Raw genomic sequence first — 27,326 nt, 5'->3', positions numbered from 1 at the left:
AATATCTGATTCAATATTTTTTGCTGATATCAGTAATTCTGTATATTAGGGCCATACAGAGCTATTACCATCTCCTGGTAATATATGTTCTGGTTCAGTTTGTAGAGTATATCGTTCTTCTTTTAAGCAGTGTCCTTAAAAGGATTGGCCAGTACCACAAAACTTTCAGGGTAACTACAAGACAGTATTAGGGTCATCCATACCGTACTTACCCTGGTAAAATTTCTCTAAAGCCCCAGAGACTGGTGGGTCATGTGATATGTTGGGACCTGTTGCCTTCCAGCTGATGGAGTGGATGTACAGAAATTACTGTGCAAAGGACATGCAATGATACCTAGATGCCCCTCTACATCCACAAGAAGGCAGTAGGATGTCACAGGGATTGATGCTGCCAACAGGTCATGGCTGTACAGCAATTTTACCAGGGTAAGTGCTATATTGGTGACCCTGTTAGCATCTTGTATATACCATGGTAACGTTTTGTGATAGGGGCCAACCCCTTTATCTATGACGTGTCCAAAAATGAACTGCATACTTAGAATGTGATCACACCATATCTTTATAAGGGGGAAGGATAATAGTATTTCTCTAAAGCCATTCCTTTTCTTATACAGGACATTATTTTGTTGGCCATTGAGTCACTGACATTGGGTGCCCCAATTCAGTTTACTATGAATAATTACTTCTTCATTGTACACTTACACAATGGTGATCTATTTAGGGTATAAAAAGCAGGTTATTTTTCTCCCCCACTTGGTATATCTTGACTCTTATCAACATTTAAAGGGAACCTGCCACTGCCTAGTCACACAGCAAATGCTAATGAAAGGTACAATATAACATATCTTTTTTTTTCTGTAAAACCAATTTTTAATACAAAAACACTTTGGCAGTGTATGTACTATGCTCTGTGGGGACTATGCTAAAAATGGGTCTCCTGGTGACAGGTCCCCTTTAACCTCATTTGCCATTTTACTCTCCAATTTTGCCAGCTACTCTGTACTCATTACTATACTACTGTATATTCTGTTATTTACAGATAAAGACAAAGTACTATGAATTCCAAATTCTGTATCATTTGTAAACATATGGCAATGATATATTTAAGAGTTATTTGTTAGATGTAATAGGATTGTGTGTCTGTGTAGATAAATATATGGATAGATAGATAAAATGATACTATTTTTGCTATATTCTCTATGTCTTGGTTTGAGAACAGTTGGCAGAATGAGTGGCTCTGCTAAACACAGCCACAGTTCGATCACGCCTCAGCATGCCAGTCTTTGAATGATATACCAGGAACTTACTGTGCTTTCCATTGTCAATAATGACTGTACAGTGCCTAATAGCTGAGATGGGTAAATCTATATAATAATGGAGGGACGGTATAACTGTATCGTAGGATGGATGATTGCTATCAATGTTCTTTGTGTTCTGTCTATAGTTTAGAGACACAATACTTTCTCGCTCATTACTTAGCCCAGAAACTATTGTCAGTAGCTGAAGTCATACTGCAGCAGGCAATGCACATTTACATGTATCCAGCAGACTCCTCCCCTGATCAATATACACGTGTTAAGCCTGTTTCAGAGTGTTTTGAAGCGCAGTCAGAAATCAATATTTACTCCCAAGCCTTCATTACATGTCAGTACAAAATGAATACTTCTGTCATTGAATTTTCCATTTCCAGTACGGATTGAAGCCAGAGTAGAAAAGATGTTCAAGTCAATTAGCAATCAGTGGTGAGAGTCGGGAGTCAGCTTAGTTGGTGGGCAGCGAGAAACCGGTTTTTTTTTTCACAGCCATGTTGGAAGCGGTCTTATTATAAACGTTATCAAATAGTGTTGTCAGCAATGGGTAGCTGTTAAAAAGCTATTTCTCTCGGCTTTGTTTTCCATCATTCAAACACATTCTGTAATCAAAGAAATATTTATTCTACTCAAAATACTTCTTTGGTTAAGTATAGCGAAACAACAGGTTATTGTCTGTCTCACCTTCACACGGCTGGCTAATAATGAATGAAAGCTATGTTACTTCACATAATTGCCAGGTACCGCTCCATCAGCCACTGAACAGCATGTGCCCATTGTTAATTTACATTAGTTGCTCAGTGGATCCCAGTGCTGATAACTATATAGTTCAAGTGTAAAGTCGATAGGAAGTTCAAACGAAATTGGTCATAATCTGCAGGCACATCATCTACTTGGTTACTGATTTGTATACAGTCTTTACAATCCTCCACACATGACACATGATACTGAAAATGGGCTATCAAGAACAGCATGTATACATTACCATGCAATGTAGGCAACCACAGTGCAGTTGAGGGATAAACATAGCTTCCTGAGGCAAATATACAAATGCATGCAGTTTCCTCTTGCCTTTGCAGACATCAGGTGTAAAAAGATGCTAGTGTAGGCAAGCCAATGGCTAAGAAATCATTTCTCTGTTTACTAAGTTTGGTAAATTGATTCTTTTTAAGTTGCATGCCTTGTATTATTCTGGTTGACTATGCTCCTGATGTCTCCTCCCCTTTCCCCCTCTGGGGCTGCCGCCTGAGGCGAGAGGTTCAACTCATCTCATGGGATGTGCACCTTTTGTGCAGCCCTATTTCATGCACCTTTTCACTACTAGAGACGAGTAAATTAACATGCATACCTGCCTGGAACAATACCCTTTTCATCAGATAAGCAGAAGATTTTTTTTGGTTAGATGAATATTATGGATCGAAATTGGGAAAAGAGGGATATGGTTTAGGCTGGAATAGCAGTGCTGAGGACACAACCTTGACGTACCAACTGCCTAATTAGCATACAGATTAAACTGGGATTATCCTGGAAATATAATGGACAGAAATAATAAAGGTATGTCAGAAATTACAGTGCATTTCTTTATAGCGTGCTTTCAGCAAATTAGAATGCTTGTTGGATGTGGTAGACTCCCTTTAACAGACTTCCCTGCCAGGCAGTATAATATTTACAGACCTTGAGAGGTAAAGTGGTGGGGACAGTGTGACTTCTAAGCCTAGCACTGAGTATACTAGTTGTGGTGTAAATAAATATTGTTTTTTATTATTTTCTGCAGCGCTTTACAAATCATGGGGCACAAAAATTAAGAAATTATGGAGTAATAAAACAATAGCAGTTAGGGCCCTGTTTTCATGAGCTTTCATGCAATCTGTTTTTCAGAAACTTGTCTTTTTCTGACAATACTTGTATTGATTTTTGCTTGATATGTGTTTTTTTTTTGTTTTAAACATTTTCGCCTTTCCAACAATTATTAATTTTGTAACTAGGTGTCGTGACTCCTGTGCTCTTCCTGCTGTCACGGTATTCCATACAAACTTATCTATAGCCTCCAGTTGATCTCCTTTGTTTATTCAGATCCATCCTGCAGGCTGCCCGCCCGCTCTTTGTAGACTGAGCGATCTGCTTGCTGAGCAGCCTGTGTCTATATGTGTGCCTCTGTTTATTTGCTAGACTCTGCAGTTCAGGAAGAAAGATAGTCGTATGTCTGCTTCCACCTCTTATTACTAGTTGTGCTTTGTAAAGGATGCTTTGTGAAAAGGTGTTTCATAAAAAGTTGCCCTGTAGCATTTCACTGCTTGGAAAGATACTTTGAAGTTCTTCTGATTTATTTCCTCCTCTGTCGCAACACTATTTCTGTTCCCCTAATGAAATCGCACACCACTCTGTATGTGGCAGTGCTATAACTTGCAATTTAATTACATCTATGATCTATAGAAGATAGCAGGGTGTTCTCCAAGCATAACAAACACGTACTATAGTCAACTGCTGCCGTGCCTGTACAATTGATAATGCATAACAGTAAATGTGTGATGTTTAATCACTACCCAGGTTGTTTATTTGGGGCTCATCCAAGGTCCAATTATTAATATGATCTATACCTGAGGAAGGATGCTGCGTCATCCAAAACATTGCACCATTTCTAGTATTCCAATGCATAAAGATTTCCAAATAAGGGCCATTTCAGCATAATAGGTATGTCCCTGCTTCATTCATTAGGTCATGTTCCCGATGTTTAATACAATGGTCCAAAATACTACGTCAAACATCTATATTGACATTTTTTCCTCTGGTTCCACAGTTTTGCTGTTGTTTGTAAACAGCCAGTCCCTGCAGATTGTACAGAATTAAGTGGATTTCCACTTTTTATCTGAATTGTTACTATCCAAAGTTTAATATACACTCACCGGCCACTTTATTAGGTACACCATGCTAGTAACGGGTTGGACCCCCTTTTGCCTTCAGAACTGCCTCAATTCTTCATGGAATAGATTCAACAAGGTGCTGGAAGCATTCCTCAGAGATTTTGGTCCATATTGACATGATGGAATCACACAGTTGCCGCAGATTTGTCGGCTGCACATCCATGATGCGAATCTCCCATTCCACCACATCCCAAAGATGCTCTATTGGATTGAGATCTGGTGACTGTGGAGGCCATTTGAGTACAGTGAACTCATTGTCATGTTCAAGAAACCAGTCTGAGTGGATTCCAGCTTTATGACATGGCGCATTATCCTGCTGAAAGTAGCCATCAGATGTTGGGTACATTGTGGTCATAAAGGGATGGACATGGTCAGCAACAATATTCAGGTAGGTTGTGGCGTTGCAACGATGCTCAATTGGTACCAAGGGGCCCAAAGAGTGCCAAGAAAATATTCCCCACACCATGACACCACCACCACCAGCCTGAACCGTTGATACAAGGCAGGATGGATCCATGCTTTCATGTTGTTGACGCCAAATTCTGACCCTACCATCCGAATGTCGCAGCAGAAATCGAGACTCATCAGACCAGGCAACATTTTTCCAATCTTCTACTGTCCAATTTCGATGAGCTTGTGCAAATTGTAGCCTCAGTTTCCTGTTCTTAGCTGAAAGGAGGGGCACCCGGTGTGGTCTTCTGCTGCTGTAGCCCATCTGCCTCAAAGTTTGACGTACTGTGCGTTCAGAGATGCTCTTCTGCCTACCTTGGTTGTAACGGGTGGCGATTTGAGTCACTGTTGTCTTTCTATCAGCTCGAACCAGTCTGCCCATTCTCCTCTGACCTCTGGCATCAACAAGGCATTTCCGCCCACAGAACTGCCGCTCACTGGATGTTTTTTCTTTTTCGGACCATTCTCTGTAAACCCTAGAGATGGTTGTGCGTGAAATCCCAGTAGATCAGCAGTTTCTGAAATACTCAGACCAGCCCTTCTGGCACCAACAACCATGCCACGTTCAAAGGCACTCAAATCACCTTTCTTCCCCATACTGATGCTCGGTTTGAACTGCAGGAGATTGTCTTGACCATGTCTACATGCCTAAATGCACTGAGTTGCCGCCATGTGATTGGCTGATTAGAAAATAAGTGTTAACGAGCAGTTGGACAGGTGTACCTAATAAAGTGGCCGGTGAGTGTATATTCTTCCTGATATTCAATTATTCTGAGGAAATGGCCCCAAAAGTTTTATGGTATTATGTGTGCTAAATTGACTTTCTAAACAAGCCATTTGTTCCCAAGATGCCATGATGCATTATCCATTTGTGAAGCCCATGCATTGATTCAGGATCCTTAAATTCTATTCCCAGTTCCAAAATCCAATCTTACATTTCATGACCAATGTTCCACTTATTTCTATAGGGTTGGCATTGGGTCTCCCAGCAATCCTAAAGAATTTAATGGATGCCCACTAGTGCTATATTCATAGGGAGTTTTAAGGAGGTCCCTTGTTCTCCTGATAATGGTTGTTTGCAGTATTTGGACACTGAGCTATTAACTTTATTTGTTGTCGTGTACATAAAAAGGTTGTGTAGGTTGAGCTTTGGAGCTTTTTTTCTAGCAATAGTGTCCTACATATTAACAGGTTGGGTTTAGTTTTGCAGCTCAGATCTGTAAATGTAAATGGCTCTGAACTGCAGTACCTTGTATAACCTGTAGACTGATGTGGTGCTGTTTTATTTGCTTTTTAAATGGCCAACTTTTTATAATGTTGGTTAGCTCCTTTAAAGGGAACCAGTCACTAGGGACCTCATTTTCACTAAAGTTGCAGAAGAACATTGTTGCTGGATTGCAAAGATGAATTTCTGCCTTTTCTGTGCATTTGCATTACAATATAACTTACCTTGCACCCTGACAGAATCCTGTTCTGATTCAAAGGTTTGTTTTGGTTTAGCTGCATAAACAAAACATCTTTTACTTGTCTGTGCTGCTCACTCTCTCCTCAGCTCAGCCCCCACCTTACTGCTCCTGTACAACTAACAGCCTGGTGAGCTGGCATCATCAGGGGATAGAAGAGTTGTACAGGTGCCCAAAGGTGGGAGCTGAGAGCTGTGGAGTGAGCAGCACAGACAAGCCCTGTGTCTATTTTTTAAATGCATCCAACCCAAAGCAAAGTCTGGGACTCTCCTAAGGATTTTTTCAGGAAGCCAGGGAAGTTTAAACACATAATGATATTGTAATGCAGATGCACAGAAAAGGCATAAAATACATATTTGCAATCCAGCTGTACATGGAATTGGCTTCTGCAACCTGTCTTTAGTGAAAATCCGATCCCTGGTGACAGGTTCCCTTTAAGCAGGATGACCCCTCTGCAACTGTGCACATAGTAAGGAATGACATGCTGGGCTCTGTTGTTCAGGGATGACATTATGAAGGTGGGGAATGAGAGCTGTGGAGTGAGCAGCACATACAAGCCCTGTGTCTATTTTTTAAATGCATCCAACCCAAAGCAAAGCCTGGGACTCTCCTAAGGATTTAATCAGGAAGCCAGGTAAGTTGAAACACACAATGATATTGTAATGCAGATGCACAGAAAAGGCATAAAATACATATTTACAATCCAGCTGTACTTGTAATGGGCTTCTGCAACCTGTCTTTAGTGAAAATAAGATCCCTGGTGACAGGTTCCCTTTAAGCAGGATGACCTCTCTGTAACTGTGCACATAGTTAGGAATGCTAGAATAGTAGGGACATGCTGGGCTCTGTAGTTCAGGGATGACATTATGAAAGAAAAGTTAGTCCATTCCTGGAGTGTGTTAAAATCTGGATAAACAAAGGATTCTCGAAAAACAACTGTGACAGAAGCCCTGAAAATACTCTTTTTTTGACAAGAATTGTATTACACTTGACAAGTCTTTTACGTTTGGTATAAAGAAATCTGTAACTTCACAAAATCCTTGTTTAAATGGAGAAATGTAATTTCCTGCATATTTTTTGGATAGACATTTTCATGGATTTTGTCTGTTCCCTTTCGTTAGGAGGAACATTGGACATCTGTTTTATGGAACATCAATAAAACATGCTGCCAATGACAGAGTTTTTTGTCGAATAAAACACAGATTAATGAATGTATGTGTTTTTTTTCGCAATGACAGAGATGGAGAAATTATGGTCCTGGGAAGCAATTCCAGTTCCTCGCTCAGAGAACAATAGCTTTTGGCAGAGTCAAATCACTAGGCCAAGATGTATTGCATTTTTTCAGCAAACAATGGTTTGGGGAAGAAAATACAATTGCATAGTGATTATACCATAGTTTATCAATAGTAAAAAGGAGCCCTGTGAAATTAACCATATACAAGCCCTGTACAGTATGACAGATCACCTGTAAAAACGGAAGAAGAATAATTGGGGCTGTGAGAGCAGAAACTCCTGTAATAATGATCAAAAATTATTGTACTGATTTGCGGTATTGATGGGATAGTGGGACAAAACACTGTCTCCCGAGTGTACAGAAAAAGGAGCATGTATTACAATGGAGGTACAGAGATGAAAATGGAAATGCAGCAGAATAGTATACTATAATAAACACTTGATACCCTATTTGTACATAGACGAGTGTTGCAGTACCAGATGGCTCCCACAGGCCCATGGAACCGAATAGAGAATTGATTGAGAATCCCCACTTCTGCCCTATTGTTGTGTTGAGACCTCTAGAACACATGGTATGGTAGTAAAACCATCACGCATATGCGTATCTCTCTTCATTGGTGAGCACAATCCATATCCCTTTCTCAAGCATGTACAGTTTTATAATGTAGGCAGTATCTCTGGGCCAAAGCCTATCAAACCATCCAACACATTTTATACTCAGAAGGACCTTCACCTATAAAATACTCATACATCTGTTCCTGCTCTCAATAAACATGTACGCGAGAGCCATTTCAGGACTAAACGTTCTGAAACAGATTGAAAGCAGGTAGAAGGGACACATCCTCCGTTCTCCAAAAAGCTTGATATTAGCACCATAGGAAGTGATTACCAGACTTGTAGGGGCTATAATATTCATGCAGCCCAGGGCCCACGGCAGTCTTAATCCACCCCTGAGTATGGACTGTATGGTCGGATTTGTACGGGCATTAGATTACTAAACAGGAGAACCATTGTTACCGCTGTGCGCTGGAGAGAATGAGGTGACCCCTCCCCGCTCAAATGAGAACAGCAGTGCACGGCCACACACGGGGAAAGATAGAGCATGCTCTATCTTTTCCCCATGTACGACACGGTGCCACACCTGTACTGCTGCTGGGCCGCCATTGCCGTCTATAAGAGATGTATATTCGGCAGCATATACATTCCCCCAGACGGCCATGCGAATGTACCCTAACATGGGAAAAACAGTTGTTGCATATAAATTAGATAAATGCAAGAATAATAAGGAATAGTGATCTTCAAAGCAGACTGCAATCCAAACTTTAGCATTTCAGTTTCCAATTAGGAGCCATATTTCTATCAATCTAATTATGATTTGTGAGGGACACCCATGCAGTAGATATAAGTAGTGATGGATACGGTTTCTTTTTGCTCGGCTAGTATATGAGAAATATCTTTTTTTTAAAGTCCTGCTGACAGTGAAGGTTTCATGTTTGCAATGTGCATCCTGATCTGCTCAATGAAAGTAATGGCAGAACAGGAAGCTCCATTACACACCCATCCGATAAAGTCTCAAAAAGTGAAGGTAAGTGACCTTGGACCTCTTTTACTTTTTCTACATCCCATAGGATCAGTATGCATCCTTTTCAGATCATCCTGTCTGACTTCCATCTGTCAAGAATTTCTCTTCATTTCTAAACATACATCCCTATATTCCGCCAAAACCATAAATAGGAACTTTACCCACATAGAGCCTACATTATAGTGCCACATTAACAAAGCAGAAAATAGATAGCAGATTTATCAAATTACTGGTTATTAAAATCTCTACAGCTGTACTGTATATGTCTATTGGATTTGTTATGAATCCACTATTGTCTTTTTAGTCTTATTTTTTCTCTAAAACGTAATTCATTTTCTGGTGTGTGATATTGTACAGCCTCATAGTAGAAAAACAACTAGTTGCACATTTTGGACTTCGAAAGGCCTATTTTTCTGTGTATAATTCTTTCCACTTGCCAAGTGCTGACATAGTAACAGATTAAAGCTGTACTTATTCCAGCTCTCTTCTTTGTATCAAACCATAGCCACCTACCAGTAAGCGAAAGGTAAACTTCAGATGACTATAATTATGACAAGGAACAAGAGTCATTCTTCTAGAAAAACATCTGCGTATACAAAAGCTGCTCTCCGCTGTGAAACTGGCCCAAACAGCGTCTCTTTTCTGTTTCCTTTCCCTTCTATGTTAACTGACATTGAGCCAGTGACCATCACTTTTTTTAATCATTTTCATGTGATTGAAAGATTAAACAGATTCTTGACCGGAGAAGAACCTTGACAACAAAAGGATTCTTTTCAGTGGAATGTTCTTGTAAGATGAATTCCAAGCATTGCGCCGAGCATCCTGTGCCAGACATCATACACAAAGTCTATTGTGTGTGTGCGGTCTGATGGAGTACTTAGATTCTACATGGATGGTCTAGGTGCACTTGCCATTTCTTGAAAAAATAAAGAGAAATAAACACTGAAAGGTGTATTGTTCACGATTGTACAGCAAATAATAGTGACTCTACAGAGAGGGGGTTTAAGCTGTCGGCACATTCCTTGGGCTTAGATACAACAAATGTCATAGATCACATACTATTGAAGTGTGCTGGTGTTTTATTTGTCTAAGGCTGCTTTCACATTAACGTATGCTTGCCCGGCCACAGCCCAAGTGAGCATACAGCAGCCCGCTGTAGAGGAGGAGGGTTGAGTGCTGCTCACCCCTCCCCTCTCCATAGCGAATGCTCTATCCTTTCCTTGTGCACGGTACAGTGCCACACCGTATATTTGTATACTTATTATGCTCGTCTTCCCTGTCTCCTAAGCTCTGTCCCATTGAATATGTATTAGCGCTGAGGAGCACATTCAACTGTAATCACTATCTTCTATCTTTTTTATTTGAAGTAGCTAGAAATCTACAGGAGTATACTATCATAATGCTACATGCAAATGGATCTGCGGTCCACAACACCCATCAACACCTCCTCCCCATGTACATCATACTATAAACCAATCAGGGTCTGAATTCATAGGTAACTATTAATACAAATGCCAAAGCTTCTGAGGGGTCCAAACAAGTGAAAAGAGGTGAAATATCTGGGAATTAGGGTTTTCTATAGAAAAAAATTCCATTTGTAAAGAAACTTACAGGCGGTCCCCTACTTAAGGATACCCGACTTACAGACAACCCATAGTTACAGACGGACCCCTCTGCCCCATGTGACTTCTGGTGAAGCTCTCTGGATGCTTTACTATAGTCCCAGACTGCAATGATCAGCTGTAAGATGTCTGTAATGAAGCTTTATTGATAATTCTTGGTCCAATTACACCAAAAATTTTGAAACTCCAATTGTCACTGGTGCAAAAGAAAAAAATTGTCTAAAACTTCCATTATAAAATATACAGTTTCGACTTACATACAAATTCAACTTAAGAACAAACCTCCAGACCCTATCTTGTATGTAACCCGGGGACTGCCTGTATACATTTTATTATCTATGTTATCCTGAGCTGAACTTATAAATTGTATTACTTATCTGATCCTAAAACCCAGAGCGGAATTTGAAGTTTTGATGGTTCTTACTGCAAAACGTCACTTTTCTCATCAGATTTTCAAATAACTGATAAGTCTTAAAGACAATCCCAGAAGTCATCAGATTCTGCACATACATGGAACCTAATCCTGGATAAAGGACTCCTCTGGTCCCAAAATGCATTTGGAACTTGTATAATTGCAGTTAAGTGAATTTTAAGTCTCTAAAATGTGTCAAAGATTTGCATCTGGCAGTTTTCACTATAATTGAAACTTTCGTTTTGCAGTGAGCCAACCGTGAGCTCAGTTTTCCTCTTCTGCAGCGAGATTACATCAGGCAGAGTGTGGGGGAAAGGGTTGCGGGTGAGACAGTGTTACAACTTGTGAAGCTACAGCACAGAGGGGCACTGGTAACACCCCTCCAAAACCCTTCTGGCTCATAAGGTTAATTTTAAAAGCTGAGTTTAGAAGGAAGAATACTATAGATTACAAAATGGTTAATTGTGCTGTATTTTGATGGTAGATATGCTTTAAAGGGAACCTGTCACCAGGGACCTCATTTTCACTAAAGGCGGCATGCCGAAGCCTACTACAGCTGCATTGAAAATATGTCTTTTTGCCTTCTCAAAACATTTGCCTTACAATGTAATTGTGTGTCATTACATTGCACCCTGACAAAATCCTCTGCTGTTTCAAAAAACAACATGTGACTTGTCTGTCCTGTGCACTCTGAGCTCTCAGCCCCCACCTTTGTGCCCCTGTAAAGCTCCTACCTCCCACACTGAGCTCTCCAGTGAGCTTCCTGTGGCTGAAGAAGCAGGAGGGAGGAACTGAGGAGTGAGTAGCACAGACAAGCCATGTGTTGTTTTTTTTTTAAATGCATGCAAACTAAAGCCCAACCCTTGGGACTTAGCAGAGGAGTGCAAGGTAAGTTATAACACACAGTTATATTGTAATGTAAATGCTTAGAGAAGGCACAATGGCATATTTGGAATGCAGATGTAATAGGCTTCTATAACCCTAAAGTTTCAAATTTAGACCACCCGATTCCCCCAGTGGTGCAAGAACACTAAGGTTAATACATTCTGCAACTTTTTAGTTTAAGCCTCACAAATCCACTCCAACATTAACACTTTATGTGCCAAAATAAAATTACATTCTTTGTCTAAGCCACTATAAATCTAAAGTGAAAAATACTTAAAAATGCTTCAAATATACCTCAAATAACAGGAGTAAGATGTCTTCCCCTTTATAAATGTGCCCCTATTGTTTGCTGGGTTCTAAAAGAAAATTACAAATAGTAATTACACAGGATGTTTGCTTTGCTACGATATGAGAAATGTATTCTTTAGTGCTCAAATGACCATGATAGGCCAGTGAATCATAAACCATTCTGTGTCCTGTTTCATGGACCAACTGAAGTGCGGGGGACAGGACTCTGAGCATCATACTGATATATGTAGTCCTTTTTTCCCCACAAAACAGGGACCCTGAAATGTACTATATTTCCCCAAAAATAAGAGACAGTCTTATATTCATGTTTTGCTCCTACAGAGGCACTAGGTCTTATTTTCAGGGGATGTCTTATTTTTCCATGAACCAGAATTGCCATTTATTGTTGAACAAAAAATCTACTTCTCTAACATGCTTAAAACTGTCCAAACTCCAGAAAAGCAAAGACTCAATTTCTACTGAAACCTTTGGCCAATCTCTCATGTTTAGCAATAGCACTTTCCTTAAATGATCCCTTTTTGTCTGGGAAGCTGCTTGTATCGCATTTGCAGCGCAACAGTGATTTATCCCATGAATTCTTCACCAATGTCACAACATCTTGCAGCACCTTAAACATCTACTAATACTAATGTATGGCGCGGGAAGGAGATGCCGCAATGGCTGCTGCTAGGTCTACTTTTCAGGGGTGGCCTTATATTGTTAAGCTCGAACAAAATTGTATACTTGGTCTTATTTTTGGCGGATGTCCTATTTTAGGGAAACAAAATTAGAAACAAAGTGCATGACTAACAACTGATGACGTCAGACTAGAACTGGCCCCATTCAGTTTATGATCACTAACTGGACTGCCTCCTTGTATCATGGCCTTCGTGACTTCATCTGTAAGGGCTCATTCCCACGAATGTAATGGGAACCTATATGTGGCCGCAACATTTGCTGGTCACGGTGCGGTGAGCACACATTTTCTCACCGCACTGTGAACGTGCAAGGCGAAATATAGGACATGTCCTATAGTTCGCCATGTTACGGTGCCGGACTTGTGCTGCTCTATGGAGAATGAAGCAGCGCTCATCCTTCCTCCTCTCCAGCCTGGTGCTGTGTACCCGTCCGGCCTACACACATTGTGTGCATGTACCCTAACATTGTATGACTTTGTTTTGTATCCTGAACTTTTGTCCTGTAAGAATTGCTTCTATCTAAAAAAATATTTCATCTACCTATACATTGCTGCCAAAATAGTTAGTCTAGGCCAGGGGTCCCCAAACTTTTTACCTAGGGGGCCGTTCACTGTCCCCCTCAAACCGTTGGAGGGCCGGACTAAAGTTTAAAAATAAATAGCGGTCCATGTGACCGCATCCGCAATACACTGGTACCCCCTCAATTAATTATTTAACATACTGCACCACCTTGTGAACTATTTTATATATTGCCCCAATTAATTAATTAATTGGGCCAATTATTAAATATACTGGGACCCCTCTCCATTAATTATTGAATATGCCTCCCCCCATTAATTACTAGACTGACCCTCATAATTAATTATTTCCTATACCCCCACCATTAATTATTTCCTATGCTGCCCCTCCCCCATTAATTAGTTCCTATGCTGCCCCCACCATTAATTATTTCCTAAGCTGCCCCCACCATTAATTATTTCCTATGCTTCCCCTCATAATTAATTCCTATGTTGGCCCCAACATTAATTATATCCTATACTGCCCTTCATAATTAATTATTTCCTAAGCTGCCCCTCATAATTAATTATTTCCTATACTGCCCCCACCATTAATTATTTCCTATGCTGCCCCTCATAATTATTTCCTATGTTGGCCCCAACATTAATTATTTCCTATACTGCCCTTCATAATTAATTATTTCCTATTCTGCCCCTCATAATTAATTATTTCCTATACTGCCCTTTATAATTAATTATTCCCTATGCTGCCCCTCATAATTAATTATTCCCTATGCTGCCCCTCATAATTAATTATTTCCTATACTGCCCCTCATAATTAATTATTTCCTAAGCTGCCCCTCATAACTAACTATTGGCCCCCAGTAGCCACAATCTTTTTTGATAAAAAATAAAAACTGTCCTCTACTTACCTAAGTCTTCTATCTTCTTGCCTCGTCCGGGCAGGAAGGGGTGCGCGGCCGCGCGATGACGTCATCACGCGGCCGCGCAGCCTAGTTCATGGAGCGATGTGCGCCGGGGTTGTCTTCCGGCCACATCGCTCCAGTAATAGTGCTCGAGCGGCCGTTTCCGGCCGCACCGAGCACTATACAGTGACGGGCAGGAGCTTCCTGTCCGGACGGACGGAGGCTCCTGCCCGACTGTCGAAGGGCGTGGGGGACCGGCGCCGGTGCGCCAAGCGTCGGGGCCGGATCAAAACGGTCCGCGGGCCGCATGTGGCCCGCGGGCCGTAGTTTGGGGACCCCTGGTCTAGGCATTGGCCTAAAAGACTCACATTTTGGCCTCATTTTTATCATTTTATTTTGTTAATTTTCTCCCCTAGTGAAATTTTGGTTTACATAACAATGCATAAAATGAAAATAACAATTTTATGGAAACAAATCTCTGAAACAATATTTTTCCACCTTGTTCCTTTTTGCTATATGGTGTAATAAAGGGAATCTTTGATGAGTATTTATACCCACAAGCGACCTCCAACCTGTTATCCCTGTCAGTGTCGGAACCACAAGAAATAGATATTTGAACACCGTATAATATATATTGTAAGCCCTCATAAGCAGGGTCCTTCCTCCACTTATTTCAGATTACTGTAATTTTTTGTGTTTTTTGTATTTGCATTTGTTCTTTTCTTAATTTATGTGAAACGTTTATTGAATGTACAGCATCATGGAGTTAATGGTGCTCTATAAATAGTAGTAATTATAGAATGCCCTAAGGAGTGTCAGGGGTGGAGAAAAGTCATACAGGGATGTCCTGGTCCATCATCACAAGTCTGGGATAATTTGTATGCAGCGTTCAAAGTTCTTTTTCTGTGTGATGCAGATTCTCCCAGAATATAGAAGGACGTCATTATGATCCTGCCACTGCCCTGGATAAACCGATTGGTGACTGTTTATATTCTTACTTATGTAGAGATAAGTCACTATGGCTGCACTTTCTCTCCTCTTTAATTATCACACCAAACAAGTGTCAAGCTCCATTTGGCCACTGAAGTTCTGTGATCATGAAATCAATGTGCTTCAGTGCTCTGGACTAATGGACCAGCAGTGTGCTTCTTATGTTGTGTTAATTGATATATGTAATAGTGCTTTTCCTTTGTGATTCAATTGGTTTTACCTGAACATGTCTTCATTGCAGAACTTGGTTTCCATAGCAATAAGTGGCAACAGCAAGATGTCAGTGTCGTCTTTTTATTTGGCATCTTTTTACAAGCCAGCATCACAGGAGGAGGAATCGGTCTATAGGAAATGGCATGTAATTGGGCCACTCTTTGTGTAATAGGTACAGTGATAGGTATTAGTGGAACTCTGTCACACACAATGACAAATGTTGGCTTTCATATTTCCAGATGGAATATTAGAGGAATGATCATACACAAAGAAATTCTCCTGTTATGAACAGTACAGTTTCTCTCTTTATAAAGGTTACTTAAGGATACATAATTTTTAACTTTTTATCTCCACCCTTTCTTTGTAGAACATTTATGACTGTCTACTCTCAAATTGATACCTGTGTATGTTGTCTTTAAACCAATCACTGGTCAGACCGCACATGGAATTTCGTATACAATTTAGGCACTAGCTGAACTGACAAGAGTGCAGAGGAGAGCAACCAAGATTATTAACCCCTTCTCAAACGCCCATTTTAAATATACGTTGGCAGTCATGAAGGGGAGCATGGAGAGGACTCATGGATGGAGCCCCGTTCATAAGCGGAAGGTGTCAGCTGTATTACACAATTGACATCTGCCGCAAACTGCCATGGTCAGTGCTGGCACTGAGCGGGGCACCTTACAGGCATGCTGTAAGGTGCCACCATTCTTAAATGGCCGTCGGTGCCCTCCATTACGTCATCAAGACAGTGATAGCCAAGAGCCTATTAAAGGCTCCCATAGCTGTCATTAGTACAAACAGTCATTAGTGAAACAGACTGTAATATAGATGAATTAAATCTAAAATATACTGCAATACAGTTGTATTGTATATATTCTATAAGTGATCAGACATAAAGCCCATCAGAATATGACACACTTAGTACAGAATATTAAATGGAGCCACTAGAAAATAAACTTTGTCTTGCATATAACAAGGCAAAAAATGTCTTTGTAAGCAAAAATAATTATGGCTTGTGGAAGGAGAAGTAAAAACAGAAACAAAAATTTAAAAACTTGGTCTTGAAGGTTTGAAGGGAATGGGAGGACCACAGTTATTAAGTTTAGACCTTATTACAATGTACAAATACCTGAACGGTCAGTACAAGGATCTCTCCAAAGTCCTTTTTATACCTTGGAGGAGAGGTGGTTCTACCCCTAGAGGAGAGGTGATTCTACCATCGCCAATAACAAGTTTTCTTTACTGTACGAGCAGTGAGACTATGGAACTCTCTGCTGCAGGAGATTGTTATGGCAGACTCTACGTACAGCTCTTTCTAGACAGCGAAAATATCACATGATACGGGAATAAAACATTTTGTTATTAGTTGATGGTGATTTGGGAAGTTATGACTGCAACATTAGGGTCTGGAAAAAAGATTTGCCTTAATTTGGTACAAGTAGCTTTTATCAGCACTCTTTTGTTTATTGGTTGGACTTGATGAATTGAAACAAAATAAGAAAATGTTTATCATGTGACAAAAATAAAATACCAGAAGCTTAAAACCATATGTTTTTTTTTTTGCTGATTTCACTGAACCTATGTGTTACTTATTCACCAATTAAATGGGGAAAAGCATTTCTGTGGCTGATTCTTGCACTCAAGGCATAGCATAGGACAGTGGTGGCGAACCTATGGCACGGGTGCCAGTGGTGGCACTCAGAGCCCTCTTTGTGGGCACCCAAGCCATCCACACAGCAGAGAGTTTACCAGACAGGACTCAAAGAATCATCCTGCATTTGCAGGCAACTCAAGAATTCTGTTCTCAATGCTATTGTAAAGCAATACATTCTTGATTGCTTGGGACTATAGGAAGATGTAGAACATGTGGAAAGGGGCTGATTATCTTAGAGCTCCTGCTGGCCCCATGTTTCTTCCTGTACAGGGGGACCATGGCGAGATACTACAACGATAGTCCAAGTTTACCCCCCGTCGGCTGCCCTGCTCTGTAACATTACATATAACTGGCTAATCCGTGTAGTGTTTAATAACCCAATAATGCCCCACCCAACTTGTATGACCAACTCATATACACTCTATACCAGTGGTGGCGAACCTATGGCACTGGTGCCCGTGGTGGCACTCATGCCCCTCTCTATGGGCACCCGCGCCATCACCCCAGGGTACAGTTTGCCAGACAGGACTCAAGGCTTCTTGCAGTTCCAGGCAGTCCAGGACCCCAGAAGGGAGCTACAATGATGATCCAAACTTCTTCTCCTTATTTTTACTGTATTGGTGTCCTCAGGTGCCTATACAATTTATACCTGTGAAAGAGCAGGGAGTAATAAGTTACTGCTTAAATTGTCGCATTGGCACTTTGCGAAAAAAATGTGAGTTTTGGTTGTAGTTTTGGCACTCCGCGTCTAAAAGGTTTGCCATCACTGGCATAGGATATCACATTGGCTGTATACAAATACACACATGCTCTGTGAGAGTTGGCCCATTGCTCGCTACTATGAATTATGCCTGCTGCTTGGAGGTAATGATTCAGCTCTGTTGGCTATCCCAGTTCTGCCGGTGACAGGATAACAGCTGCTGGCACTGAGTGCAATGCATTGGGTGGGCTGGCACTGAAAGAAAGTCCTTGCATTATGTGCTTCTTTCATAATGGAAAGGACAGACTGTAGACTTTGCATAGTACACAAGGTGCTTGTAATAAGCAGACAGAATTAGTGGAGTTGTCCTTGTTTATGAACCCCCCTCTATGAGCCAAAGCACTGGCACCCGACAAGCAGCAGCGTGCGCTATGGTAGACTCTAGATGTTTATGTATTACATTGATTGGTTGACAAAGCAAAAAAACAGCGAATATTACATATTATTTTAACGTATAAATTTATTTATTTCTGAGTTATTTCTGTTTGTTTGAATAAGCCCATGAGACATTAAGGATAATAGTTTGCATAACACAATGGTATATAATAGCTTAATACATGAAAAATTCTTACAATAAGATTTGTGTTCAACCCACCTTTAAGGTTTTAGGCTGTCATAACTATGATCTGGGTGCTACATTGCTAAATGCATGATTTGTCTTTCAACATTCGTGCAGCCAATTTTCTGCAGTATAGCTACATTTAGTCATAATATTTTACAGAATTGGATCTCAATCCGTGCAGTCACTTGAGTGTGTTTAAACTGAAGTAACTTTGTAATTGTAATAAATTTGTACAAAATTTAGCTGGTGAGCTGGGGCCATGTATATGTGTGTAAGAACTACGACTTTTAAGTGGTAGGTTTCCTTTAAATACTATATTAAAATAAAGAGCCTGTTGTTAAAAACTTTAATCCCACCCCTGAGTACAACACACATCTCATTATCGGGTTGCTGGCAGCTTGTGGGTCTAATTTCTCATCATATAGTTGGTTCACTTTAATTTATTCCTATTGCAGCTACATAAGACTCATTCTCCACTTGGTAGAAGTTGTTACATATTTTGGGAAGAGCATAAAGCATAAAATGTTATAACACTGTACAGTTACATCTTAAATAATGAAACTATGACTTCAAATAAAATTAAATGAGGAAATATTAGGTATGAGTGACTTTATTAGATAGAAATATAGGGCTGTTATCAAACTGGTGCTGAAAGTTTTGTTCAGCAGGTGCAGTATACATGAACAGTTCATCTCCCTTATTGACTATTATGAAATGTCCATGCTGTTTCCTGAAATAGTTTATAGATTTTCTTGAGGAAGGCTTGAAGTGATTGACTGTTTTATCTTTTTGATCTGCAGGATTAATGCAAAGCACCAAGAAATAAGGGAAAAGCAGGCCAAAGTGTTATGGAACTTCAACGCATCCCAGGATATTGAAGATGATGACATGGACCCTAATTATGCCAGAGTGAACCACTTTAAAGAGCCCCCACCTCCACAGCACAATTCCCTGAGGTCCTATTCGCCTCCAATGCCTGGGTCTTACGGTTTCCCTAGAGAGACACTATTGTCTGCTTCAGAGAGGGATCATGGGCAAGACCTTTACGCTAAAATAAACAAGAAGCAGCAGGCACCGGATACAGTTGACAGGTAATAATCGTTACCAAACAATCCTTATCACTCCTTGGGCCTTGATGGTGCGATGCTCGTTAAATGAAGTTGTACATAAAATTGCATATGATTACTCTTTACCTTTTTTCCCTGCTGTGTGGTATCATGCAGTTTCAATTAGTCTGGGGAAAGATAGCGGAACTGTGGCATTTGTATCCTGGATCTAAGCTTGGCCTCATAAGAGTGATTACCCTTCGAAGGCCTTCTATAAGAAAACAGCAGCATTTAATCCATTTGGCCATTTAAGGATGGGTTAATGATTTTAAAAATACAAAGTAATCGTTCTTGTAAAACAAACAGCTTCCCGGTGTGCCATGTCAACGGGACGTTGTGTCTGGCCTTCCCTGCTTTTCCCTGTATTGATTTAGATGTAAACTAATCAGAGAAATCTCATCAGGTTATAAATAGTTCCCCCCTGACTATTCTTATTTTCAGCTTTATACCTGCACATGTTACAGGATGCATAAAGGCCCATATTTACTTCATCTGTGTAAATTTTAGAAGCTTTGAGATAAAGAAAAATCCAGGCAAATGTATAGTGGAAAAGCAATGGCTATGTTCACTGCTGCAGGATTGATTAGCCGCTTTTGAACATTATCCGGCTCCGCACTTCGGTTTTCATGGATATTTATAAATAGCCAACAAAAGGCTTGATTGTAGCTCACGATAAAAACTACCACAACGGGGAAAAACTGCAACCTTTCTACCTGCTGCTGGAAAATCTCACTGCTTTTATTCTCTTCTAATTTTGCTGTTTGATGCCTGCTTGTTCCAAATTTGTACATAAATATCTAGATTAAAACATTATAGTGTTCAGCGGCTCTGATTAAAGGGCCGCACTTAACGAAGCAGTAATGAGCGCTTCATGCGCTATTTTCAGCTCCAGCAATGTTCTTTGGGTTAATTATGAATCCATTAATAATATGCTATCAATTTAAGAAATTTTAAGGTAATTATCCATCTTATATGGTGCTCTCACTAAACCTCGCGCATCCGATGACCTAATCACAATGAATGTTAGTGAATGAAGTGTAATAATATCAATGGGGTAATTGTGTACAAATTAATATGAGGCTTGTTGGCTCCTGTTTTGTCTCTCTTTTGGAATTACTCTTATTTTATACGATTAGTGTTTGTCTTGATTTTATTCTGGGTCTCTGGAGAAACTGATCTTTAACAGTTCCACTCCAACTTTTTGTTGAAGTTCGTTAAGTAAATTTGCTGGTAACTAGTGCTTTGTACTTTTACACCAGATAGGTTAGATTTGATACCAGAAATAATCTAAGACAATTAAGTATTATCTACTTATTTTATTGTTTACTTTTATATTGGTTAATACTTGCATTACCTGTACCTTGATGTTGTGTCCTTTCTGGAAAGGTTGATATCTGGGTGTTAACGAAGTCAGGGTGTTTTATCCCTACCCAGGCTAACACACTTCTCCGACATTATTACTCAAAAGTGCTCAACCTGATATAATAGGAGAGGTGACAACCGCCTTCAGGTCTCTGTTCTACATCTACACATTTGAAAGTCTACAAAACTCTACCATCAAACTAAAGCATGATACACTAGAGGTACTTACAGTGACTTTGGAAATCTACCTATATTTGTTATCTCTGGCCCCCTTCCTTCTAAACGCAACTTTTAAAATTATGCTAATGTTCCAGAAGAGCTCTGGAGGGTGTTACTGGAGCTCTTACATGCTATATCTTGACAGGCTGTTACAGTGTGCAGAAGTACTCGCCCCTTCTGCTTTGTGAGATTGCAGAATGCAGTGGGAGGGGGCTGGGAGTTGCAAGGGAGAAGGGGGAGCGAGAGACATGCTTTTGCACAGTGTAACAGCCTGTGAGGCTGCTGCACAGAGGGGCTCTGATACCGCTCTCCAGAGTACTTCTGGCTCATTAGCATATTTTTTCATTTGATTTTAGAAGGAAGTAGGCCATTGATAACAAATATAAGATTATTACTACAGTCATGATGCCTGGATCTATGAGTTTTGTCAAGCTTGATTTTGAAATTAGTTGCCTTTAATGATTTTGATAGGAAGAATAGCTTCTCATATCGGGAAGTTATTCCTGCAAGCTGATAAACACTGTGGTGGAATCTAACACATCCTATCATAAGCTGTTGGGATCCAATGAGCACTGCCAGTGCCTGTCCTGTAAAGGAATTGGCACTTTGTTATGGTTTCCCTGCATGCTGATGGGAACAGAGATTAATATGTTTTTTACACTGTCAAAGTTTTTACACTGCAATGGCACTTACAGTTTATAAACACATCAACCTACATTGCCATTTTGTATGTCATATGTATATAGTCCAAGCAGTTTTCTTAATGAACTTCAACCAATCTGTCTGTGTTGCAATCTCAAGAATGTTTTTGTAGACTTTGGTGAGAATTTTTAGGGAACAAGTGTTGGTTATATCAGTATGTTACACAAAGATGGCCTCCTAGCTCCCGATTTGTTTCCCAAAGAAGTTGTTGTTATTGTTTTGTAATCATGTGTAAAATGTGACCATCAATTTGGCCTTTATTTGTCAAACTGTCCTGATAAGCTCTGTGAGATATTGGAGCTGTTGAGTGGATTCTTGGAATCAGTATGTGATTAGCTAATGCCTTTAAGTGGCCGATTGGATCATCGCTATCAGTGCTGTGATTGATCACATGGAAAATGTCTATTCTTCACAAAACTTTGTTGTTTGTGTAATTGAAATATACAGCGTTTTCTGTTCATTTCCTAATTATTTTTTTAAAATATTTGATTTTTGATGACTAAAATGTATTTAAATGCAAATATTTGCTTCCATACTTGCATGCATGCATACTGAAATAAAAATTATGTGGATGATTACACTGTATCAAATTAAATTATACCTGAGCTTGTAATTTTACAATATTATTATAATATTATAAATTTCCTTTCACTTCAAACATGAATATCTATGTCTATGTGCTTACTTGCCTTAAGTGCATAGTACGGGTTACCAACACCACTTGTCCATCTCTCTAGACTGGACTGGACAATTATGAGGCATATTTGTCATTGGGTCTTTAGCCGACAGTGCTATTTCTGAGGGCTCTACATCCAGAGAGTTTAACTTTTTTCTCGAAATTTTGATTTATGCATCATCTGTCTTCTTGATGTGAAGGTTCCTTGCTTGGTGATTGTATGCACTTGCATAGTTTTGTATTATCAATGATAACCCTTACTATGTGGTCTTAGTCTTTGGATATTCTGTATCCAGCTAGGGTTTATCACTCCTCACCATAACAACTATGTATTTTACTCTGCATTTCCGATACACGCCAGGTATATTATATGTTTAATGTGAACACCATTGTCTTATATCAGCTGAAATCCTGCATGGTGTGCTAAACCTTTAAATATACCCGCATTCTTGCTCTCCCACCTATTTCACTTTATGTTACTGCTGCCAATCACTATCTGATTTAGCAGATTTGTTGTCATATTTCCAGTGCTTTATATTTTTTAGAAAAAAAATATTAATGTATTTGTCTTATCCAGGAAAGTGCAGTTCGCTGTCATCTGAACATAAGAGCAAGATAAGTGGAAACACAGAGCCAGAGAACATCTTTTCAACAAAGGGAATATGTAGGGTTTAAGCACAGTGATGACATGCAGCTTAAAAACACAAGCTATAGAGACATGTATAAAAAAAAAATTATTGAGATCTGTAATCAATCTAAAACAATAGCATCTGTTGTCAAGAATCCTGTCTCGCTTTCCCTTTCTACTTGACAGCTTACCTGACACTGGGCTCATTGGCTTGTTTAGCTCTTAGGGCACCTCTGGTGTTGATAGTGGATGATAGTGGGGATAGAATCCCTTAAGGTAATGCTCACATCTGATGTTTATAGCATGTTTTTCCAAACTCATGCTTCAGGGCGTCTTCCTAGCCATACACTTCTTTTTTTGGTCTGTCTTATATGCAATTCAATTTTTTGGGAAAAAAATCCTCAGAGAATCTAAGCTGTGCTGGGATAAACTTGAATACTGATGTAGTGATACTTTCTTTATTGTGTGACTACGTGTTTCATGGAAGGAATTTCCCCTTTCTTAGTTCCTACAAAAACTGTACTGGTATTTAAAATAAACTTAGCGGCCAAAGAAAAGGGGGGAGCATATAATCATGAAATATGTCATTACAATGTTAAAACAAGTGTGAGAATTATTTGGATAGTTCCAGGTATACATAAATTAATCATAGATAATAAATATAGAGTTTATTAGACCATGAGTGGAAGTGACTATAAAACTCAAAAAAGCAGCATATGACATTATCTCATACATATTAAAATGCTGTTGTGTACCAGAGAAGATCATCCAAGAGACTGGATACCTTAAAAATGGGAACATCCCGACTGTAGGTAGGTAGGGGCATAGTTGTTTACAAGCTGAATACATGAAGATAGTATTACTATGGAGAAGCGCTTTGAAGGGGGTTCAAAAAGCTCCCCCCTGAGCATCTTGTTTGGTACGGTAAGTATTTGTAGTATGCAAGGATATCGGGAATAGCGTGATTACTTCTATACCATTGCATGGAGAGACTGTATACACAAATCAAGAACCTGATGAATGGCAGAGATCTGGTCCAATACCATTATTATTTTTCCCGACATCACTGGTTCTCCACCTTTCATTAGGTACTCACTCTATGCCCGATTTCTTGGATAATAGAAATGCTTACCGTTATCTCTTTGTTTACCATCCGACACTGAAAGCGTTTTAAACACCCAGCTTCTGTATTTCTCCATAGATACACCCTGTTCCTATGGTTTGTATGTTCCCAATTATCAGCTTTATGCAATCACCAAGATGAACTTCTCTAGTGCACAACAGCATTGTGACATGCATGAGTTCATGTCTTATTTGAGTATTAACGTCACTTCCAGTCGTGGAAGAATATATTCTATATTTAATATTTATTGTTTTTGTTAATTTATGCATGACCATTCAAATTATTCTCACATTTATTTTAACATATTAATGAGGTATTTCATTGCTGCTAAGTTCATCATCCCCCTTACTCCTTTCTCTTCCACCCCTTTGTCTTTTGGTGCCATTTTTGTTTTATATACCGGTGTTGTACTTGCTATATATAACCTGTTGAAGGGGAAATTCCTTCCCAAAACGCATATTCACACATTAAAGAAAGTATTATTACATCAGTGTTTGGATCTCCAGTTTATCCCCACATGGCTTAGATTCTCCAAGAATTTTTTTCCCAAAAAATATTTGGATATCGACTTACTATTTTATATTACAGCAGATACCAGAAAAAAATAGTTTTGACTGTGTTCTGTTTGGTTTATTTTATAATAAATAATCTCATGCGGTGGATCATTCTACCAGTGTCAGGGCCTAGACTAGGAGAAGACCAAGGAGCAGTACACTACATCTGACAACTCACCTGTTCCTCTCCTGCTCTGAGTGGCGCTCTGCTCGAGGTCCTGACACTGGTGCATATAGCTAACATCAGGAACCAGAACCGCAGGAGAGGCCTGGGAGCAGCGTGTGTCAGTTCTACTCACTACTACCAGGGTTCCTGCACCAATGATTGCATCCGTTGGTTATGGGAGTGCTCATTGGTTCTTGCCTGACAGAAGGGTGGGCCCGCATTTAGCACACCCCTGGTATACAGTATGTCTCAGCTACAGTTTAACTCAAGTAGCTCACTTTTTCAAAAACCTCTATATTAAAAGTATGTGACCTGAATTTTTAGTGAGCTAAAAGTGTCTGGCAGGATGGGTTTTAGGTGTGGATTGAGGGTGGAATATCTGTTCATAATGGAAAATAAGTAATATTGCCCTTGTACATTGTCACATATTGTGTTTTTTTTTTTTTCTGCAAAAATACTAACTGTTAGCAACTACCACCATTAGACTTCTGTATACTTCTGTATTAGGTTACATTGGATACCTTTTCATTCCCTTTCCTACGATTATAAAGCAATTTTTAAAAAATTTACCACATATTCTATTAAGTTCCATTTTAGGTAAAATTTGTAGACTATTTGTTAAATTTGCAAGTCTTGTAGCAAACATGCAATATAAGCAAAGTTTTATATTTCATATAATGTATAATTAACTAAACTAGTGGTTTTTAAATTATATTACGGTATACTTTAAATTGCATAATATGTTAAAATCATGTTAACTTTCACTGTGCCCTCACTATGTTAAAATGATATGTATAGTGATGATTTGATTGAAAATATTCATATTTTTATATTTCTTTATGAATTCTAGTTGAAATGTAAATAAATATTGATTTTCTCTACCCTCGGTTTATGTAAGAGTTTTTAATATTGCCAAACATAAGCTATTTTTGCATATTATGTGTATTAAATAAATTCAGTATAGTATATATATTTTTTATGTAGACATAATTTTTAATGTTAAAATAGAAATGTAAAAAGTTACTTTTGGTAGTGGGGTTTTTCTTAACTAATAATTATTTTTATTATATTATGTGTTTTATGAGTCATGTAAGGCCAAGTTTAGATGATCATTAAAACCATTAAGAACCCAGAACTTTAAGTATCAATATTTACTTTACATTGTACATTTTAGAATCTTTTTATGTCTCAATATATTTGTTTAGCTTACAGGAAGTCCTAACACTCTTTAAAGGAAACCTACCACCACAAATCTACCTATAAAGGTAGATCGGGTTGGAGGTGAATCAATGGGATGTGAGGATAGCTCTTTTAAGGGCTAATCCTCGCGTCCCCGCACTTTTTTGGAAACTTTTATTACCTTAATATGTAAATTTTGTTATGCGGCTACTGGGGCGTGGAGTAGCCGCATCTGAGGTTACACAAGGCGGCTACTCCACGCCCCGGTAGCCACTTTACCCCTCCTACTCACCATCTTCGGCGCGCAGCTGCTCGTAGCTGCGCGCCCTCGTCCGACGATCCTGCCGTCTGCGCATGCGCAGAGCAGCAGGCCCGCGCCTGTGCGGTCACTGCTCCGAAGCCGGGGCTGCACAGGCGCGGGCCTGCTGTTCTGCACCAAAGATGGTGAGTAGGAGGGGTAAAGTGGCTCCCGGGGCGTGAAGTAGCTGCCTCGTGTATCCTCAGATGCGGCTACTCCACGCCCCAGTAGCCGCATAACAAAATTTACATATTAGGGTAATAAAAGTTTCCAAAAAAGTGCGGGGACGCGAGGATTAGCCCTTAAAAGGGCTATCCTCACATCCCATTGATCCACCTACCACCCGATCTACCTTTATAGGTAGATTTGTGGTGGTAGGTGCCCTTTAATGTTTGTGTATATATATATATAAAATGCATTTAAATACTGCTCACATTAGTGTCTTCTACAACTTGATAACCCCTGCCTTGCACTATAGAACGTTATAGTCCATTGACCAACATTCAATAATCAGTAGTTAGCGTACACCGACTTGTTGGAGTAAATCACATCGGATATGGAGGTCCTTCCAAGTCCTCCAATAGCACACCACAAACAAATATCTAATAATGGAAGCAGAGGCAATTTTTAATGCAAAATATCTCTATATTAAAATGTAGATTGATACACATACCAAAACATAGAAAATGTGTTCACAAGTCCATAATTAGACCTTAAGCAGTAATAGTTCACTCCAAACCATGCAATCTTCAGAGACATAGCAACATGGATTAGAGCAGCGTGGGTTCACGCTTGCTACATTTCGGAGACCTCCACTTTCTCAGGCCTTGAGATGTTGGAAGAC

General features: G+C 39.6%; 1 protein-coding gene and 1 long non-coding RNA gene across 8 annotated transcripts in view; one reads left to right on the top strand and one right to left on the bottom strand.

The window, feature by feature from the left end:
• The window catches only part of PARD3B (par-3 family cell polarity regulator beta), an 862,331-nt gene that overhangs the window by 543,091 nt on the left and 291,914 nt on the right, over window positions 1-27,326 (top strand). For 5 of the 6 annotated variants that reach the window (XM_072121091.1, XM_072121090.1, XM_072121094.1 and 2 more), the window contains one exon: window positions 19,270-19,560. In XM_072121091.1, the coding sequence (XP_071977192.1) occupies window positions 19,270-19,560 (291 nt within the window). Of the gene's footprint in view, window positions 1-19,269; window positions 19,561-23,111; window positions 25,450-27,326 lie in introns of those variants that run through there. The other variant, XM_072121095.1, reaches the window with a different exon arrangement.
• LOC140075353 (uncharacterized) lies at window positions 9,682-15,660 on the bottom strand. 2 transcript variants are annotated; one of them, XR_011849402.1, is made up of 3 exons: window positions 15,498-15,660; window positions 12,173-12,234; window positions 9,682-9,875 (listed from the first exon to the last, which is right to left on the bottom strand). It is a non-coding gene; the product is annotated as an uncharacterized lncRNA (long non-coding RNA). The 2 variants fall into 2 exon arrangements; XR_011849403.1 differs by lacking the exon at window positions 15,498-15,660 and adding an exon at window positions 15,286-15,376.

The sequence above is a fragment of the Engystomops pustulosus genome, chromosome 8, assembly GCF_040894005.1.
Source record: "Engystomops pustulosus chromosome 8, aEngPut4.maternal, whole genome shotgun sequence".
Taxonomy (NCBI): domain Eukaryota; kingdom Metazoa; phylum Chordata; class Amphibia; order Anura; family Leptodactylidae; genus Engystomops; species Engystomops pustulosus.
This window is presented reverse-complemented; position numbering and strand designations above follow the sequence as displayed.